Genomic DNA, 16,590 nt, shown 5'->3' on the forward strand with positions numbered 1-16,590 from the left:
TTGACGTCCGTGACGCAATGCCACTTCACACACACTGAGGATCGGATGCCTTTCTTTTTTGTAACAGGCCTGCAGCTGAACGCCTTTGAACGATGGGAATTTGGATCTAAAGTCCGAACTTCGCGCTGGAACCCATCTCCATTCTAAAGCGAAAGGGGATGAAATTGTAATACCAGATACTCAACACTCTGGGGTGGGTGCTGGCCAGCCAGGGTGAGCTCTGAAGTGAAAATCTCATCCCATGTGAGTACCCTCCTTGGACTGCGTGCACTGGAGGCGTTCAGCACAGACTGGAAAAGTTATCGCAATGTGGTACTTTACCTTCGCATTTCCCCTGTAAATGTCTCAATCCCTGTAAAAATAAAAAGATCAGAGTGGCTTGATGATGATGATGGAGAATCCTTTAAAGTGAAAATCATGGACACCTTTTAGCCATTGGTCAGGCTCATAAAATGTCTCAGAATTGCTCTGCTGTCAAGGAAAAGAATTTCACAGCAAGGGCCATGGCACGGAGAGTGGAGGCAGCTCAGGTCGTTATGTGCATTGACAAGGAGATGAATTGCCTGTGGGATGTCTCCGAGCAGGTCTTCTCGATTTTAAAAGGAGAGGGTCAGCTGATGGAATGCACTGAGCTAAAATTAAAGCAGGTAAAACTGGAGCAGGAGACAATCGTGAGAACAGCTGATGTTTTAGACAGTGGTTTTCACCCAGAGGGCCTTACACGGTTATTGCTGGGCGATCAGCGATGGCTTTGCCATGAGCCCCAGTACAGAGCAGAGTACCATGAAGCTGCCTCAGGAGCAATCCAAGAAGCACACTCAGAGAAAACCAAGGCAGCAATGCAGGTAGCCAGCAGAGGGAGTAAAGGGGTGCAGGACACGTCAGAGTCTGTCCCTAAGGCAAATTTCCAGCACAGTCAATGAAGTAAGAAGAAAGAGTAAAAGAGCTCAGGATGGTATATTAGAGCAATGCAAATAATGCACTAGGCAGAATTTAATTATCACATTTTGCCTCGTTTTCTGTTTGTTGAATGTCCCTGGAGCAATCAGAGTGTCCCTCAATTTATTAAATATTCAGATTTATGTGATGATTTTTTTTCTTCAAATTTCTTTCCCTCTGTGGATCAGTCGCAGATGCACCGCTACAGACTAGGGATCGAATGGCTCGGCAGCAGTTCTGCAGAAAAGGACCTAGGGGTTACAGTGGACGAGAAGCTGGATATGAGTCAACAGTGTGCCCTTGTTGCCAAGAAGGCCAATGGCATTTTAGGATGTATAAGTAGGGGCATTGCCAGCAGATCGAGGGACGTGATCGTTCCCCTCTGTTCGACATTGGTGAGGCCTCATCTGGAGTACTGTGTCCAGTTTTGGGCCCCACACTACAAGAAGGATTTGCAAAAATTGGAAAGAGTCCAGCGGAGGGCAACAAAAATGATTAAGGGACTGGAACACATGACTTATGAGGAGAGGCTGAGGGAACTGGGGATGTTTAGTCTGCAGAAGAGAAGAATGAGGGGGGATTTGATAGCTGCTTTCAACTACCTGAAAGGGGGTTCCAAAGAGGATGGATCTAGACTGTTCTCAGTGGTAGCAGATGACAGAACAAGGAGTAATGGTCTCAAGTTGCAGTGGGGGAGATTTAGGTTGGATATTAGGAAAAACTTTTTCACAAGGAGGGTGGTGAAACACTGGAATGCGTTACCTAGGGAGGTGGTGGAATCTCCTTACTTAGAAGTTTTTAAGGTCAGGCTTGACAAAGCCCTGGCTGGGATGATTGAGTTGGGGTTGGTCCTGCTTTGAGCAGGGGGTTGGACTAGATGACCTCCTGAGGTCCCTTCCAACCCTGATATTCTATGATTCTATGGTTTGAGAGGAGCATCCAGTACTTGAGAGTCAAAATTCAGGCTGTGTGGTTATTTGGCATTGGCCAGAGAAGTCACATGGCATTCGTTCCGTTCCTGGAGTGCAACATTTGTAAAGCACCCTTTAACATTTGTTCAGCTCAGTTATTTGCCTTGGCAAGCTGGGAGGCTGCTTTCGACAATCGTGTCTGAAACAAACTCCATTGTTCAGGGATGTTTGTGGAAAGTGAGCACAAAAGGGGCATGACAGCAAGACGGTATCTCATCAGCGGTCTTCTAAACAAGGCCACAAGCACCTGAGGTGAAAGGTCACCTCAGAATCACGCTACCTCACAAGGCATTGGGCATAAAGGAAGTTGATGCAAGCTGAGATTTCTCGATTGAGTTCCAATAGCTCCCACCTCCTTTGTCTGGTTTGCCCACCTCTTGAGCCCTGACATGACTGTAAGCACCGTGGGGGAAGGACTGTCCCCTTTGCTTGGCCATAACAGAACAAGAAGCAATGGTCTCAAGTTGCCATGGGAGAGGTCTAGCTTGGATATTAGGAAAAATTATTTCACTAGGAGGGTGGTGAAGCACTGGAATGGGTTACCTAGGTAGGTGGTGGAATCTCCATCCTAAGAAGTTTTTAAGGCCCAGCTTGACAAAGACCTGGCTGGGATGATTTAGTTGGGGTTGGTCCTGCTTTGAGCAGGGGGTTTAACTAGATGACCTCCTGAGGTCTCTTCCAACCCTAATATTCTATGATTCTATGATAACAGGCCTTGCTCCTTGATGAAGATTCCTAGACGCTACCACAATACCAACAGGAACGTATTTTAAATATCCAATATCCAAGGCCAACCCTATTAGAGTATCTTGAGTCTGGTGGGTCCCAGTCCACCTCCCAGTGTCCACACCTCAAAACCTACAGTTGGCTCCAGCTGGTCTCCTGGCTGACAATCTCAGCAGAGGGGCCAAGGATTGACTGGGCCATGGAGATGGATTTTCTCCTCTGGCCTCCAGATAGGGTTGATGCACCTTAGCAAGATAACATGGGGGAGCTTGCATTGCCACTGTCCATGCTGGACCTGTTCCATGCGGCCCAGAGCTGTCGACCTGCCACCTTTCACCAGCACAATATTCAGTTTTTAAAATGCAGGAGAACAATATTTTTTTCTGCTCAAGACAAACAAAAATCTGCAAAGACCCATGGCGCCCAGCACCTGAGACTGAACAGTGACTAACGACCCCGCCAACGTGCATGTGATAAACAGCACCAGGATCCAGAAGTGATACCTTTATTGCTCACTAATACCTGCTCTAAAGGAGTGTTTGATTTTTAATTAAAGCCTGCTATCTCCGCTCTGGAAATGCAATTAGCAAGCATGACTGGAAAACTTTACCATGCTCCACCCGGAGTTCCGGCTCACAGGGAGATGCTAATCTCTCCCCATTTACCATGGGGCCAGATCCAGCAAACGTTCGTCTTCCAGACACTGTTCGCTAATCTTTTGTTCTGTTCCACACCTGGAACATTCCCTCGTCACTGGCTTCTTTGCCCATATCCCCACCCCACACGCCCCCTTCTCCCCAGCCCTTTTCCTGTTGCTTCAAAAGGTCTGTCCGGAAGGTTGTCTTGGATGAAACGCCCTGCACAAAGCCCAGCCTGTGGTATAAAAAGAGCCAGGACTGGAGCTGGGAGCTACAGTCACTCAGAGACCGAGAGCGAGGCATCAGACTGAGAAGCCAAGATCACACTCCACAGCAACAGGTAAGTCGGAACGACTCCGGCTCGTCCTCTTTATTCCTTCTGCTCTGATCTTTTCTCCACTCCCGTTAAGACAGGAACACAGGGGCAGTGTCTTATGCCTTTGTTCCTCGCATAGATAAAGAACAAGCTGTTGTCCTTTAGCTGTAACCCAGCAGAAATATTTCAGATCAGGTGTGATTTAAAGGAATTAGCCATTCCAGGGAGCTATAAAGCTATCAGAGGACAAACCCCAGTATTCCCACTAGCCTTGGTCTTTCGATGGCATATTTCAGAATGGGATCAACTCAAGATTGATTGTCCCAATTGTTATGTGAGTCTTGAAGGAATGACACTTGACTGTTAAGCCCGCTTTGCTCTAAGGGGAAATAGTTAATATTAGAGCTATGTTACAATTCATTCGCATGCTAAGATAAATTACTCGTGGTCAGTGATTTAACTGCAAGGGGAAGCCAGTAAACACAACACTCCCCCTTCCCCCCCCAAAAAAAACCCCCTACCAACTAAGCCCCTCTCCCCATTCTTCCTTGGACCTAAATATTTAATAAATTCTTACCTAGAGCCTTTATTTTTCTGTTGTTCCTCTATTTAGCTGTGGATTGTTCTGTTTTCCAAATATATTACAAAACCCCTCTCTGTCTCTGTCCACAGCTCCAAGCCCTTTTGTACTTTCTCACCCTCCTTAATAATGTCAAAAGTTACTGGTGGTTGCACGCTGACAAAAGATCAGGAGAGGACATTTTTTATTTTGGGTTTGATCTGTTCTCTTTTATAACCTGTTTTATTAAAAGCTTCCCTGTGTCCTAGCTGCAAATCTGCTCCCCAGCAAACTACTGTCTTGTGGTGTATTAACCAAGAGGAATCTGTTAACAGTGTTGATGATAACAGCAGTGATGTTTGTTCAGTCAAGTTAAGGAAACAATCATACCAAATCCCTGCGTCCAGGGAAAACCACCAGGGCCAGAGCAAGAGAACTTTAGACCAGGTCGACACTACAGACTTCTGGCAGCACAACTATGGCCTTGTCTACACTACACAATTTTGTCGACAGAAGTCAGCTTTTGTCCACAAAACTGGAGGTGTGCACACCGAAATGCTCCTCCTGCTGATGACAGGTTTCAGAGTAGCAGCCGTGTTAGTCTGTATTCGCAAAAAGAAAAGGAGGACTTGTGGCACCTTAGAGACTAACAAATTTATTTGAGCATAAGCTTTCGTGAGCTACAGCTGTAGTTCACGAAAGCTTATGCTCAAATAAATTTTTAGTCTCTAAGGTGCCACAAGTACTCCTTTCCTCCTGCTGATGTAACTCCCCGGCTATATTGACATCATAAAACCACCTCGATGAGAGATGTAGGGATTATGTTGGTGTAGTTAGGGTGACGCAGTGTCTGTGTAGACACTGGGTTCCTTATATGTTGGTTGTCATTCTCATCAATTTCACAGCTCAGCTCCCCAGCCAGGCTGCTGCTGGGTCTCCACTCCAATCCAGGCTGCCACCCAGGCTCCTGGCTTGAGCTGCTGCTGGGGCTCCCCACTCCCTGCTAGAAGCCCTGCTGCCCTCTGGGGTCCCAATTCCCTGTTCCCCACTGGGAGCACAGCAGCCATCCGGACTCCGGGTGTGGATCTCCCCACCAGAGGTGAGAAGCTGCAGGCGGCTTTCCCCCACTCTTGGCGGGGAGGTGAGAAGTTCCAGGGGGCAGCTGGACTCCCGGTGGGGAGCTGCGTGGGGCTGAGAGCCCTGGCCTCTTCAGTCAGTAGAAGCACTCCTGGTGAGGACGTGTACCACCGAAAGGAGGAGGGAAGTGTGGACATCAGCCACTGCAGTAATTAATGTGGTGGCTGTAAGCCAACTTAAGATTGTAGCGTAGACATAGCCTACGTTGGACAGGGGCATGAAGAGGTATGACCCCTGATTGCCAGTTTTGCCAGCAAAACTCTGTCTGTGTCGACACAGCAGTACCAGCAAAAAAGCTCTTTTGGTCACACAGGGTGGTATCAGGGCATGTTTCTATCACAGAGGTGGTTTTACTCTACCAGCACGAAGCACAGCTTGCTGGTATAGCTGCATCCATTCTAGGAGGGCTTTGCTGGGATATGTATTGGTAAAAGGTCCTTGTGTAGACCTTTCCTCACTCACATGAAATAGAACTTTTGTCCATTGACTTCAATGAGACCACTCATGGTGTAAGGGAAAGTCAACGGGCCCAATCCCATACAGTGGGAAGAAGAGCAGGTGGAAAAGAGTATCTTATTTTCCATGAAAATAGTTAGAAAAACAACCCGAACCTTTTTCATTTTTACCACAGATTTTTGCGGCATTTTTCAGGGTTTAACCAAAAAAAAAACCCCAACCCCCCCACAAATATTTCTGAACTTTCAACTGAAAACCAACCGACTTCAGGCTGCGGTTGTAGAACAAAGAAAGTGTGCGTGCCTGGTTTGGTTTGCGGCCGTTTTTTATTTTGTTTTTAACACCACCTGAGAAACCTCAACACACACAAAGGTTTTCTCACAAAAATGTCCATTTAGTCAAAGGCCCCCCTTTTTTTTTTTTTTGTCGAAAAGCATGTTTCTAAGAAAAGACTGGCTCTAATGCAGTCCTCCTTCAAATCCCATGGACCTCAGCTGAAGGTCTCCCTGGGTGAGGAATGCTAATTACGGTTCTTTTCCTCAGCCTTTTATAGCACTAAGAGCTAACCCAGGTCCTGAAATCTACCTTCTCCACCAGTGGGGCACAAGCTGGGGGCGCACACCCCGGGGGTGGGGGCAAGAGGTTCTCGGGCGGGGGTGGGGGGTGAAGACACTGGGATCCCTCAGGACTCGCTGCCATAATAGCGGGAGCCGTCTAAAAATTGAGTGGGTGTTGCAGGGCAGGAGGGGCGTGGGGTTAAAAAAATAGCCCTTCTGTGCCACAAACAATATGAATGGCCCAGCCAGCAGGCACCGCTCTCCAGTCACCCAGCTCTGAAGGCAGCCCCATGGCCAGCAGCAGCGCAGAAGTCAGGGGGGCAGGGCCCTGGCCAGCAGATGCCGCTCTCTGGCTGCCCAGCTCTGAAGGCAGCCCCATGGCCAGCAGCAGCGCAGAAGTAGGGGATTGCCTCAGACTACAAGTAATGGAGTGGGGTGGGATGACAAATTCCGTGAATGGAAAGGGGGGCACGACTGGAAAGTTTGCACGCCGTTGTTCTACACCCCCAAGAGATGTTCCAGCTGTATTCTTCACCAAGATTTAGAGGGGCATTTTCAAAGCACATCAGCTTCTGACCCCCCACTGCAACTTCCAAGTGCTGTCTACAAGCATCTGATGACTAAATCTTCATCTATTATTTACAGAAGCAACCACTCTGTCATATGCGCTGCAAGGACAGTCCCTGTTCGAGAGCCTTGCCATCTAAGTCTAGGCAGAGAGAGGTTAGGAGAATGGGAACAACAATAAGAAATTTCTATACAAGGCAGCTCGGTTCACTGTAAGCTGTAGCAGTGAGTCAATCAGAGGGGCTTACGTTCTGAAGAATGCGTTGCTAATATTTTTCAATTAGCAACCCTACTTGCATTTATCTATCCTTAGATGGACCTTTAGGTAGCAAATGCCATCCAAGAAAGTCTCGCTTTTTCCCTCCACATAGAATCAAATTCAAGGAGCTGGGTTCCTTCCCCAAAGAGAAGCTTTTTAATTAGGAATGAAAGAGATAACATTGGATAATCATATTGTCTTGTATTCAACAGAACAAAAGCCAAGCTGCATTTTGACTGGGGATAGTGTGATCTGTATGCGGCTGTGGATATAATTGCAGATTCTGAATCTCTAATCTATTAATAAAGAGAGTTACCTAGTGGTTAGTGCAAGGGACTGGGAGTCCAGCCTCCTCCGTTCTATTTCTGAGTCTCTGGAACACTACCTGCGTGACTTTGGACACATTCCTTCTGTACACGTTCCCCTTTCTGCAGAACTGTGAGGGGGATACCTGCATAACTCAAAGGCATACGTGAGGCTGAATGCATTAGTAGCTGCAACAGGCTTTTAGTCCCTCCGATGAAAGCATGAGAGACAGGCCCAGCGAGCATTGCTAATGCCATCAGCAATAATGTTCAAGTAACAGCTATAACTTGGTGTTATACAACAAAGCGAGAACTCCAGGCACAGAGAATGAGGGTGATTTCCTCTGCGCTGCACGTGCTTCTTAGGGCAAGAAACCGGAGTCTAGCTCCAGATTTACCCTCTAAATTTCACATCCCAAGATTTTCCGACTGGCTGGCACTTCCAGTGCACCCGAAACCCAAGTTGTGTTCTCTCTGCTTCCGACACCATTGCCATTGGTAAAGATACTGGAATCAGAATGGATGGCGCTAACCTTCTAATATGCTGCCTGCCCTGCAGGGTGAGATAACTGCTTTCCTTTAAGAATACACATTGCTTTTGTGCAGGACTTTTACAAGGCCAGGGCTGCAGTTAGCAATTACGCTGATTAGATTAGAATGGAGCCTGCTTCTCCGTTAGCTACAATGGTTCTGCAGAAATGACAGGAGGGGAACTGCATCTGTCACCGAACTAAGGCAATCTGACCCAGAGCACAGAGAACGAGCTAAACTCATTTCACCTACCTATAAAAGCTGCTCTCTGCAGAAGAGAAGTTTCTCCAGAGCCGGTGTGTGTGATTAACCTCCCTTAAGACGGATACTACCTAAAAATACAGGCCCAGATCTTCAGCAGGTGTCAACCGGCATCTCTCTATTGAAGTCCCCACCGGGGTATTTGTACAACACAACATGGCTTCAGTGAGGCAACGGTACTTTACCCCAGCTGAGGACTCAGCCCGCTTTGCAACTGATCCAAGCCCCAGAGGCAGTGAAACCAGTAAACCCCAAAGGAATACCTTATTTCACCCCAATTATTTTTACATGATTTTTAAGAGATAAAGGGAACGGGGTGGGGGAAATGTATCAAAAGGAGCATTTAAAAATTCCATGGATGGAACCAGGGCTTTTTACATTATCTACCTACCCGCCCAATCAAAACTTTCTATTACAAACAGACGTTGCCTGTAGTGAGTCTGACCAACGACTCGTGACCTGTTAACCTCCAAAGTTTCAGGAATATTATTCAGAATAGCATCCCTCACAGCAGTGCAGTGGGATGGGATCCCTGCCTGCTGAGCTGGAACTCAGCTACCGTGAGCCCCTGCCGTACCTGAGAGTTGTGCTGGGGCTCACTGCCCATCCATCCTGGTATTTATGCCATGCCTGTCATTGTGGCATCTGGGCACATCCCATGGCTGTGCAGGGCTAGGACTCAGCTCCAGCATCCTTCTGCGGCCCTAAGCTCTATAGCAGGGCTGGAAACCCAACTCCCATCCTTCCAAAGTCGGCCGATAGTCAGATCGGCAATTGGACTGATTAGCGCAGAGGTCTCCAAACTGTGGGGCGCACACCCCCCCTTGGGGGGCCCGGAAGACCGTTTGGGAGGGGGTGCAGCTGGGGCCTGGGCCAGCCCCCACAGGAGGCAGGGAAGAAGCACCACCCAGCCCTGCTCCCAGCCCCACCCTCAGCTGCAGCCCCACTCCCGGCTCCAGGAAGGGGGCGTGAGGTAAAAAGTTCGGGGACCACTGCATTAGAGAGAAATTATGTGGAATTTAACTCCAGCTCTGGGTTTGAATGCCAGCCCCTCCCCTGGACATTGAGGGTCATATCTGTGATTTTGGCTAGGCTAAACAGAGAGAGACAGGAGCAAAACTTGGAAATTCAGACCCAGGCCCAGGTCCAAATTCTGAAAGCCTCCATCCCCTCACCGTCCGGCGGCTTTCATCTGGGAGTTGGGTCCAGGTCTAACAGATACAAATGTCTTCTCAGGAGACGCCCCCGCTCCTGGTGCAGGAGCTACATTTGACTAGACCTGTTTGGCAAGCTCATTGTGCATAACCCTCTCTTTCTGTCCGTCTTGTGCAACCGCGCTGGACTCACCTGGCTGCCGAGGTGCCGGCTAACAGCTGCCGGCGTGGCTGACAAACATGGCGGCAATTACACTTGGCATCACCCCCACCCCTTCTGTCTCCTCAGGAGTCCGAGCTCCATCCCGAAGATGCTGAAACCCGTACGGAGTGGCCTGCTGGCGATTCTGGGCGTGCTGCTCTTTCACGCGGCCGGCGGCGTGAACAGCCCGTGCTCGCAGAGCAGCAGGTGCAGGGAGCTCAGCACGGAAGTCGGCCTTTTGGTGAGTGGCTCCGGCCCCGGGCGCTCAGGGGGAACGTCGGGGCTCTAAAATGGGACTCAGGCTCTGTCCTGCACTAAACTGGGTGGATGGAGGCACAATAGACATTTCCCATTCCTAACATCTGAGCCAGGCTCAGAATTAAATACATTAAAAAAACCCCAAACAACTCCTTGACATCTCTTTCTGGAAGCAAATCGGAAATCAGCTCTGGGAAAGCCCCGGTAAGACAGCTCCCCCACTCCCAAGCACTGTTCCCAACAGTGCAGGAAGGAGCATCTTCAGCGAAGGTGCAGGACTGGGGGTTGGGAGATTCCCAGATCAGTCACAGACCTTGGGCAGTTCACTTCAATCGCCAGGGGTTTCAGTTGCCCAGTGGTAAAATGCGGGTGATTCTGTTCCCTTACCCTGCAGAGGTGCTGTGGATGCAGAGTCATGGAAGCTTGTAAAGGTCTTGGTGGCTGCAGCGATGCAGGCCGTGGGAGGACACGGGTCCAGTCTCAGTCCCTGGGGTCGCTCAGAGGCAGCCATGGCCCTCGGTATGCCATAGAACTGCTGCACGGCTGCTCAGAGCAATATGTCCAGCTACCCTTTAAGCCAGGTCGCCAGCTGGTATAAGTGGGCATAGCTCCAGGGAAGGCAATCGAGCAATGCAGATTCCCAACAGCTGAGAGGAGCAGGCCCCGTCAGAGCAATCGCAATGACACGAGGTCTCCTGCTGCAGTTAGGGGGTTTGCAAAGATTGCAGGGGAGTTTTCCACCCCCTGCCTGCTCCCCTGCGCTCTGCATTGCGCTTATAGGGCGACAAGACAGCCTTCGCCGTCTGCCTACCACCAGGTTAGGCGCTCTCCCTCACTAGCCAGCTTTTAGGTTTTTAAGCTGCAGACGGCCCATTGGTAACGGAGTGCGCACATCGCAGCTAGAGATGGAAGAGACAGACTCCATCCGCTGGAAGGGCAGGATTTCATTTCTCCCCTCTCCCTCGCCCCCCCATGGAGGAAGGGATAGTTACCTGGCACCGGATTTGCCAGGGGATGTCTACTGAGCAGGCGAAGGGGACACTTCTTCCGGTTCAGCCATTTGAAGGTTTGCCCCCTTTGCCAAAAGCTGGTAAGAAAGGAGCTGGACCCCCATCTAACGGCAGCGTGGGCGAGGAAGCCAGGAGGGGGTTTAATCCCAGCTCTGGTGCTGACTCCCTCTTTGGCCTTGGGTTGGCTAGTCATTTACACCAACACTGTCACACCAGGGTGCCAAAAGCTGGGGGCCTACGCCTGCTTTAGCTCGGCACCCGAGCGCACACGGCCTGACCCGTCACAGCTCCCACGGAACTCACTAGGTGCAGGACACGGCTGGCTGAAGTCAATGACCTGAGCGAGGTCGTCGGGATTCGACCTCTCGTTAACCGATATCATTTCTGCAACAGTTGCTGGCTGTGGGGCTGTCCCCTGAGAGTCCTTTCAGGCCTTAATCACGGACCACAAGCACTCCAGGTCTCCTTCACCACCACCACATTCGATTGTATTCTTCCAGCAGGCCGCAGCCTATAGCCTTATTTACGTATATCTACAGTCCCCAGCCAGCTTCCCACGTGCTTCCAGTCCTAGCAGCCGTCCGTCCTGCCTGCCTCTGTCTTCCTTCAGGCCCCCGCCTCTCCAGCACTTCCTACTTGTCCAGCTGCATAGTCCCACCTGCTGGGGCTGCTGCCCCTTCAATTAGCCCTTCAGCTGCAGCTCTGCTCAGTTAACGGACACCTTCTGCTAACGGCCTGCCTTCCAGTTAGCTCCAGTTAATACATTCTGGTGGGTATTAGAGCGACAGAGCCTGCAGTTAGCTACTGATTCAACACACCTCCCTCTCTTTTCCCCGATGCTCCATGGTCTCTTGGGCCGAGCTCTTTGCAGCCCCTCAAAGGGTGTTCTCTGCTTTCCACCCCCAGAAAGAACAATCTGTGGGCGGAGGCCGTCTCCGCCCCTCCGTCCTCATACCAAGGGCATTCGGCAGGACTGTCTCTTGGCTCACCTTCCTCTGTACTCTGTCGCGGCTCCACTGATTCGGTGCTTCTTTCACCCGCCATGACATTTTGTTCTGGACCCCGTTTGGCTAAAGGCTCTTTCTCCTGCTGGTCTGCTCCTGGGGCTGTCTGGGGGACCCCTTCTTCAGCAGGGAAACCCACACGGCTCGGTCACCAGCCCCTGTTCACCTCCATTTCCTCTTCCTTCTCTACCAGCTCTCTCTCTGCTCCAGGCTCTTTTTCCTCTTGCCGACCTTCTCGGCTTGTATCTTCCTAGCTAGGTTCTTCTCTTTCTTTTTGATCTCCCCCTTCTTCAGTCTTGTGTTTCACACCCCATAACCAACTCTGTGCTCTCCGGGAGTTTCCTCCTTCCATCAAGGCAAAGGGTTTCTAGTCCCAAAACAACTGGATGGGGCAAAGCCTTCACCATCCCCACCTGTTTCTATTTAAACCTTCCCTTGACCTCAAAGAGCATTTTCGCTAAGGGGCAGCGTTTCCTTTCCCCACGTACGCATTCCAGTTTCAATCCCCTCCCAGGCAGCATCCAATGGGGTTTCACCCGATCTACCCAGACAAGCAAACACTCTGGCTGCCGAGTCCATTAACCCCTTCACCCACTTCCTGACGACTTTGACCCTATGGGTAGACACTCGTTTTCTCCTGGGCACCCCAGTCCACCCGCAGAATTCTGCCAACCCGCAGTCCATACACTGACAGTCTCTTTATATGTCCTGAGTGCCCGCACCAGTAACAAACTATCTCCCCCGCTAGCAGAGGAGGACCCCTTAGATTCTTCCTGCCTTTTTTCTGTCCCTTTTCCTGCCTGGGCATTGACACTTTCCTTCCCCATCTCCTGTCCCCTCAGGGGACAGACTGTTCTCCTGGTAAGTTAGCCTCTAAGAACTCTTCTGCGAGCATCACAGCACTGTCCAAAGTCGAGGGTCAGTGCCAGCACACGCAGACACCTGCCACCTTGGAGAGACTGCAAACGCTGCTCTAAAACCACCGTACCCATCCTTTCCTCCAGCCCCCGGCTTTCCAGCCTCGGCCAGGTAGCCTAGTCAGCCTGTCTGTGTGTGGAAGCTCTGGGCCTTATTCCCTCTGTCCAATCCGCAGCCCTAAATCTCTGTCGGTATCCCTCCCACGACAGACCCAGCCGATCTGTGGTGCTGCCTTGACTGTATCATAGTCCCTGGCGTGTTCTTCGCGTCGGGGCTTGTGGGTTGCTTGCGCTTTGCCCACGATGCCTTATCCCAGCCATAACCTCCGGCTCCACAGTTCAGCGAGAGGCCCCTGGGCCCTCTGCCAGAGCCACGTTACACAGTCGGATTCCCTGGGCTCTGTTGCCTGGATTGTCCTGGTCACAGGACTCACCAGGCTCTGCACCATCTGGTGCTGTGGTGCCGTCCGCGCCGTAAGCAATTCCTGGGTTATGAACTCCTGAAGACAACAGTTTATAGTTAAAATCTGCATCAATCTTTACATAACAGAATCACACGGCCAACCCCAGCCCTCCCACATACGCCTGCCATCTCCTGCTGCCAGCAGCGGGAATTGTGCACGTGACTCCGGACAGACGCTGGGTCACGGCTGATTGGCGGCCCTGGAAGAACCTGCTGTTGCACGAAGCAGGGAGGATGCTGCAGCAGCCTATTTAAGACCACAGGTTCCTCAGCCCCAGCCCCTCCTCAGCTAACCCTTTGCAAGGGTTCCCCCGCAGGGCCGGCCCACCACATTTTGGCACCTGAGGCGGGGAGCTCAAATGACGGCCCCATGCCCCCTCGCGCGGGCCGAAACTTTGAAACTCTGGGTCCTAGCGGCGCCCCCTACAGTCTAGCGCCAGAGGCGGCCGCCTGAGTTCGCCTCATGGTAAGGCCAGCCCTATTCCCCTGCTACAGGAAGTGGCACAATGGTTATAAGATGCTCTGGCCTCTGGGGAGGTCTTGGTTGCAAGTAACGGAGCAAACAAGCGGAGTCAGGGAAAAAGGAGCGGGCTTGGGAGTTTCTTTCCCTGGGCAAATGCGAGCAACCTGCCCAGCTCGCTCCCCTTCAGGGGTCTGCTTTATACCACTCGATACACGGCCGGGCAGTTAGCACTTCGGACTCGGAGTTAAGAGACGTGGCTTCTATGCCCAGCTCTGCTAAGGACTCCCTGTGTGATCTTGGGCAAGTCACCGCCCCTCTCTGGGCCCCCGTTTCCCCTGCTGTAAAACGAAAATAATTGCACATACCTGCTTCACAAGGGGAGACTGAATGGCCAGATCCTCAGCTGGTGTAAATCAGCATAGTTCCATTGGCTTCAGCGGAGCAATAGCAATTCACACCAGCGGAGGACCCGGGTCACTGTTTGTAGAGTGCTTTAGACCCTGAGATGGGCTTGCAGAGTATTAGTGCTATTAATAAACAGCTGTGCTGCTGGAAGGCTCTGAAGACACTTCTAGGTACAGTTACTCACAGAGAGAAATAGAAAGGCCCATAGGTCAGCTCCATGCCTGGACATTACATGACATGAGCCCCACATAGCAAACGTGTGTCTAGTTGAAGCATTTCCTTTCTCCTCACCCAGGCGTGCATCAAAGCCTGCAAACCGGACCTGTCTGCTGAGTCACCTGTGTACCCAGGTAACGGCCACCTGCAGCCTCTGTCTGAGAACATCCGGAAGTACGTCATGAGCCACTTCCGCTGGAACAAGTTCGGCAGGAAGAACAGCAGCAGCGTCACTGGCCACAAGCGAGAAGAGATCCCCAGCAATCTCCTCTTTGGCTTCTTCCCTGATGCTTCCCCAGCTCAAAGAGAAGACAAAGAAGAAGAAAGAGCTGCCCTCGAAAGGCAAGACAGCAAACGATCCTACTCAATGGAGCATTTCCGATGGGGAAAGCCAGTAGGCAGGAAGAGGAGACCCATCAAGGTCTATCCCAATGGGGTGGAAGAGGAGTCTGCTGAGAGCTACCCACTGGAGTTCAGAAGAGACCTTTCTATGGAACTGGACTACCCCGAGTTCGAGTCCCTGGAAAGCCCAGCGAGTGAGGAAGAGATGGTCTCAGAGGAGGAAGAGAAGAAAGATGGAGAGTCCTACAAGATGCACCATTTCCGATGGAACACCCCGCCCAAAGACAAGCGATACGGGGGCTTCATGACATCGGAGAACAGCCAGACCCCTTTAATGACTCTTTTTAAGAATGCCATAATCAAAAATGCCTACAAGAAAGGCCAGTAAGGTGAGGGAGGGAGTGGAGGGTGGGGATGTAACTTGCAAATAGATCCCCAAGGAGACCCAAGTTAGCTTCAAGATCCCACTGGCATGTGTTTCACTTAGATACAGTTACAATGATCACTTATTATGTTGTTACTAATTATTATTATTATTATTATTAAGCAGTTTGCTATTAGGAAATGATTTCATGTTCTTATTCTGACTTTGAATGTGCACAGATTAAAAATCAATCCATTGAAATAAAAACATCCGTACTGTACATATGAGGAAAGAGATGCTTTGATGAGTGCATATCTAGTTTTGCCCTGCCAGATTATTTTCATATTTGAAACAAGCTGTACAATACTGTAAATGATGGATTCAAATAATAATACAGTTTTGCAAGCTAAGCAGGACTCTGCAGTGTCTCTGGCTCTGTCTGGCGTGAGCTGCTTTCTTTGGCAAAGGTTCTTGTGCGTTTCAAGCGGATGAGACAAGCTACAGCCTGACAGTCAACACCTGGAAGCAGATAGACAGGACTGGTGAATGTATTAAATCCTTCGCAACGTAAGAACAGTGAATAGGGACAGAGCGGGCAGGCACTGTGCTAATTTCCACCACATCTCACAAACACCAGTCCAGACTTGCAACAAATCCTTTGATGTTCTAGTCCTGGGTTTCCCACTCCCAGCTCTGCCAGTGCACCTCAATCATGATCTCCTGAGAATTCGTGGAGGGTGGGAGAGATCCCCGAAGACTGGAAAGGGGCAAATATAGTACCTATCTATAAAAGAGGAGAATAAGGACAACCCAGGGAATTACAGACCACTCAGCTTAACTTTGGTACCCAGAAAGATAATGGAGCAAATAATAAAACGAAAAATTGTAAATAACTAAAGATAATAAGGTGATACATCAACATGGATTTGTCAAGAACAAATCATGTCAAACCAACCTAGTATTCTTCTTTGACAGGGTAACAAGACTTGTGGGTAGGAGGAAAGCGGTAGATATATCTGGACTTTAGTAAGGCTGTTGATAATGTCTCACATGACCTTCTCATAAGCAAGCTAGGGAAATATAGTCTAGAGTCCTAGACAAACCTACTATACGGTGCGTGCACACTTGGTTAGAAAATTGTACTCAAAGTAGTTATCAATGGATCACAGGTCAAGCTGGAAGGGTATATCAAGTGGGGTCCCACAGGGATCTGTCCTGGGTCCAGGTCTACACAAGCTTTATAAATGACTTGGATAATGGCATACAGTACACTCCTAAAGTTTGCGGATGATAAGCTGGGAGGGGTTGCAAGCACTGTGGAGGACAGGATAAGAATTCAAAATTATTTTGATAAACTGGAGAAACAGTCTGAATTAAATAGGGTGAAATTCAACAAAGACAAATGCAAAATACTATACTTAGGAAGGAACAATCCGTTTGCACACCTACAAAATGGGAAATGACTGCCTAGGAAGGAGTACTGCAGAAAAGGAGTTGGGGGTTATAGTTGATCACAAACTAAATATGGGTCAACAAGGTAATACTATTCCAAAAACAGCTAACACCATTC

General features: G+C 49.9%; 1 protein-coding gene across 1 annotated transcript; it reads left to right on the top strand.

Moving 5' to 3' along the window:
• Positions 1 to 3,478: 3,478 nt before the first annotated feature.
• Positions 3,479 to 15,428, top strand: POMC (proopiomelanocortin). The gene is made up of 3 exons (XM_007066923.3): positions 3,479 to 3,614; positions 9,666 to 9,819; positions 14,394 to 15,428. The coding sequence occupies exons 2-3, from the start codon at positions 9,688 to 9,690 to the stop codon at positions 15,042 to 15,044; spliced, it is 783 nt and encodes a 260-aa protein (XP_007066985.2). The 5' UTR covers positions 3,479 to 3,614; positions 9,666 to 9,687; the 3' UTR covers positions 15,045 to 15,428.
• Positions 15,429 to 16,590: the final 1,162 nt, after the last annotated feature.

This window comes from Chelonia mydas, chromosome 3 (genome assembly GCF_015237465.2).
Source record: "Chelonia mydas isolate rCheMyd1 chromosome 3, rCheMyd1.pri.v2, whole genome shotgun sequence".
Lineage (NCBI taxonomy): Eukaryota > Metazoa > Chordata > Testudines > Cheloniidae > Chelonia > Chelonia mydas.